Source organism: Egretta garzetta, unplaced genomic scaffold (assembly GCF_000687185.1).
Source record: "Egretta garzetta isolate BGI_Z169 unplaced genomic scaffold, ASM68718v1 scaffold108, whole genome shotgun sequence".
NCBI lineage: Eukaryota > Metazoa > Chordata > Aves > Pelecaniformes > Ardeidae > Egretta > Egretta garzetta.
Window position 1 is genome coordinate 6102241 of NW_009260614.1, and position 3643 is coordinate 6105883.

A 3643-nucleotide genomic window follows, 5' to 3' on the forward strand; every position below is an offset into this window, starting at 1 on the left:
GGGAGTGGAGCTGCTCCAGGGGGGCTGCAGGAGGCAGCGAGGTTTTGGCAGGTGCCGTTCCCGGGGCTGGGGGGGGGTGTGTGCCACAAACAGGAATCAGAAGCCGGGTGTAAATCACGCGGAAAGGCATTTAATCTGCTCCATCATGACTCCTTTGGGCCACGGTCCGTGGGCCAGCTCTGGCCGTGCCCCTGTGGCGGCAGGGCCCGTGCCACGACACCAGTGGTGCAATGGCCAGGGCACCCTGGGGCTCAGAGCCGGGCAGATGGCTGGTCGTAGACATGGTGGGTGTTGTACCTCCCCACCGTCACCGCCTCCGGCTTGCTGAAGGTGCTGCCGCTGCTGCCACAGGTGTCCGAGCTGGGAAGGGAAGGGCGGGTGAGGGACAAGGGTGGGGGCCGTGGGGTGCTGGTGTCACCCTCTGACGCTGGTCCTGCGTGCCCAGCAACCACCCCGGCTCCTGCGCAGTGCAGTGGGACGCGGGGGTGGCACTCACCCCCTGAAGACCAGCATGGCCACCAGGCCAGCCAGCAGGATGGCAAAGAGGATGGAGAGGATGGTGGTGAGGGCGATCATGCCGGCGCTGTGCCCACTGCCCGTCACGGGAATGCTGCTGGGCTGCTGGGCTGGGGAGAGAGCAGGAGGGGAGGGAGCTGCACGTGTACCCCCAGGGCAGCGCGGGGGGCCCGGCCGGGGCACAGCATGTTCATGGGCAATCGCAGTGTGCAATGGCACCATGCAAACACGATGCACCATCATACGATGCCATCATACCCCAGCAGGACCCGCAGCAGCATCCTGCCTCAGTTTCCCTGCTGGTGCCCAGCGTGCAGCCCCCCAGGACCACCCCGCTCCCCTCCCCCCCAAACCCTGCAGCTGCAGGATGGGTGCGAGGGGCAGGACAAGCACCCCAGCAGCCATACCTGTCCTCAGGGGGATGGGTGCCGACCAGTTTGTCTCAGCCACAGGCTTGGAGCCTTCCAGGGCGAGGAACTTCACCCTGGGGTGGGAGCGGAGGTTGGCCATGCTCCCCCAAGCCGGGGGGCTGCTGTCAGACCCGGGGGGGGCACCTCCCCATGAGCAGGCTCACCGGTACGGCCCGGGGCCGGGCAGGGGGCCGTTGCAGGTGGGTCTCGACTCATCCCTGGTGCAGCTGGTCTCGCTGCCGACCCGCAGCACCGTGATCGCCCCGGAGGTGTTGGTGCAGGGGTAGTTGATGCGGGTGGTGTTGAGGGTCATGTAGGCAGGGGCGCTGGTGGGGAAGCGCTGGAAGGCGCGCTTGGGGGTCCCCGGTCCCACGCTGTTGTTGAAGTTGTCTATGGCTGTGGGGAGGGGGGTGAGGAGGGACCCCAAGGTTGCGGGGACCCCTGCGCACACCCCGGTCCGGGGCTGCTCCCTCGGGGCCTCGCCACACCCCACCTACCTTCGGGGACAGCCACCACCAGCCAGATGACGATGTTGTCTTCCACATTGGTGAAGATGCAGCGGGGCTGCTCCAGCACGAAGGTGGAGGTGGTCGTCAGGCCCCCCAGGGTGGATCTGGCCAGGGTCGGGGTGTAATCGAGCTTTTCTGTGGTGAGAAGCCAAGGGGGGTGCAGCGGAGGGTGCAGACACCCCGCTGCAGCCCCACACCGGTGGCTCCGACCAGCGGCAGCAGTTGCTGGGGACTCGGTGTGGGGACGGGGACAGGAGGGAGCTGCCCTCGGCGATCCCAGCTGCGGGGTCCCTGCTCCCCTCCTGCCCCCCGCTTTGGGCTCAGACATGTTTCACAAAAAGAGGAAGCAAAGACACTCCCGTGCCACCACCCAAGGAGGGAGACCCCTGCGAGACCCCAGAGGACCCCACGCTGTTCCAGCAGACCCAGGAAGGTGACACCAAGGACACTAGGGGTGGCACCCAGAATGGGGGGGCATCAGCTGCCCTGTGCCTCCAGGCTCCGAGGGGGGTCCCAGTGCCTGTGCAGAGGGGAACCCTGCGAGCAGGGGACAGCGGGGACCCCCACCCAGCCCAATGGCGTTAGCGGACTCACCCAGGCCGTGGGCCGACCCCAGGAGCAGGAGGAGCAGCGGGAGCATCGTGTGGGCGCCTGGGTGCCGAGGGTGGGAGTGCGGGCAGCCCAGCCCCGTGGCCCTGTGGGGACCCACCTGCGGCTGCCAACCGCCCACATTCCTGCGCTGGCCACGGCCCAGCAGCAAACAGGTCGGGCTCGTTTCCCTGCGGAGCATTTGCTATGCCCAAGCAGCCGCTGTGAGGCGTGCTGAGAACTGCCACGCTTGTGGCACGGGTAGGCAACAGCCTTCATCCAGGCAATGGGGCAGAGAGTGCCACCCCAGGGTGGGGTGATGCCCACCCGCAGACCCCACCAGTGACAGTGCATGCCCCCCCCCCAGCACCAAATAGCCACCAAGCTGAGGTCCCTGCTGGTTTTTGGGGGTCCCGGTGCCCCCCTCCTCCACAGCTCCAGCCCTGCGGGGCCGACAGCGGGGCCCTGAGCACCGAGGTGGTGTGGGAGCCGGGTGGCAGGCAGAGGGCGGGCATCGTCCCACGGCCGGGCAAGGAGGAGGCAGTGGAAGATGTAAAATGAGAGTTTACTCAGCAGGACAGGGACCAGGAGGCTGGGGGGTGAAGCAGCCCAGCCCCGGGGGGCTGCACCTGCAGCCGGGGGGACGGGGCTGGGGCAGGGCCGGGGGGATGTGGTGGGTCCTGTAGGCCCTGCGGGTGCAGGCGCCGGTCCCCGAATCCCGGTGGCACAGGGACCCCCACGCCTCGGCGCTGCAGGGAGAGACAAGCAGAGGCATCAAGCAGGGGCCAAGGGGCTCTGCTGGCCCCCCTCCCCGATCAACCACCGCCAAGGGGCCCTTTCTCTTTGCCAAACTACAGCAAACCCCCGATTTAAGAAAAAAAAAAAGGCTTTTTAAGTCTTAAAAACATCTCCTTCACTCCATCTCTTTGCTGATGGGGCTGCGGAGGGGGTGTTCTCCCAGGGGCCCCACAGACGCGTCCCCCCCGAGCATGGCGCCATGCATCCCCCCGTACCCCACGGCGCTGAGCACTGCTGCAGCCAGCACGGCCCCCAAGCTGGCGAGGATGGCGGCGATGATGACCACATTGCTGCCGCAGCGCGTGGGTGCGGGGTCGATGGTGCTCAGGCTGCCGGCTGGAAGGGGGTAGGGGGGACAGGGGGGCTCAGGGATGGAGGGATGGGAAGGGGAGGGAGAGTGTGGCTGGGGGAGTTGGGGGACTGCTTCTCCCCTCTGGGTTTTGGGGTGATGGCGTAGGGCTGATGCCACACCGCATGCTGGCCCCCCAACCAGCACGGGGGAGCCGTGGGGGGATGGCAGTGCCACCGGTACCTCTCCGCAGCAGGATGGGGTCAGACCACCTCGTCTCCGCCTTGGGGCCGTGGCAGCCCATCACCAGGAACTTCACCCTGTGGGATGGGTACAGCGGTGACAGTGGGGGGGATGAGCACAGCCTCCCCGGGGGGGTGCCTCAGCCAGATCCTAGGGGGGGTCCATCCTGCCAACCTCACCTGTAGGGCCCCGGGGAGGGCAGGGGCCCATTGCAGGGGTCCCGGTTGCCCTGGCCCCCGCATGCCGTGTCACCCCCAACCCGCAGGACAGCCGGGCTCGGTGCTGAGCAG

General features: G+C 67.7%; 2 protein-coding genes across 2 annotated transcripts in view; both read right to left on the minus strand.

The window, feature by feature from the left end:
• Nucleotides 1-251: 251 nt before the first annotated feature.
• Nucleotides 252-2075, minus strand: UPK3BL1 (uroplakin 3B like 1). Its single transcript, XM_035900680.1, has 6 exons — nucleotides 2030-2075; nucleotides 1424-1570; nucleotides 1091-1322; nucleotides 924-1000; nucleotides 497-626; nucleotides 252-360 (listed from the first exon to the last, which is right to left on the minus strand). Exons 1-6 carry the CDS (start codon nucleotides 2073-2075, stop codon nucleotides 252-254), a joined length of 741 nt encoding a protein of 246 aa, XP_035756573.1.
• A 513-nt stretch (nucleotides 2076-2588) lies between these two features.
• The window catches only part of LOC104131796 (uroplakin-3b), a 1629-nt gene continuing 574 nt past the window's right edge, over nucleotides 2589-3643 (minus strand). Inside the window, exons 3-6 of the mRNA XM_009644999.1 lie at nucleotides 3533-3635; nucleotides 3354-3430; nucleotides 3037-3157; nucleotides 2589-2772 (exon numbers count right to left, since the gene is read on the minus strand). Of these exons, the coding sequence (XP_009643294.1) occupies nucleotides 2589-2772; nucleotides 3037-3157; nucleotides 3354-3430; nucleotides 3533-3635 (485 nt within the window). The remainder of the gene's footprint in view (nucleotides 2773-3036; nucleotides 3158-3353; nucleotides 3431-3532; nucleotides 3636-3643) is intronic.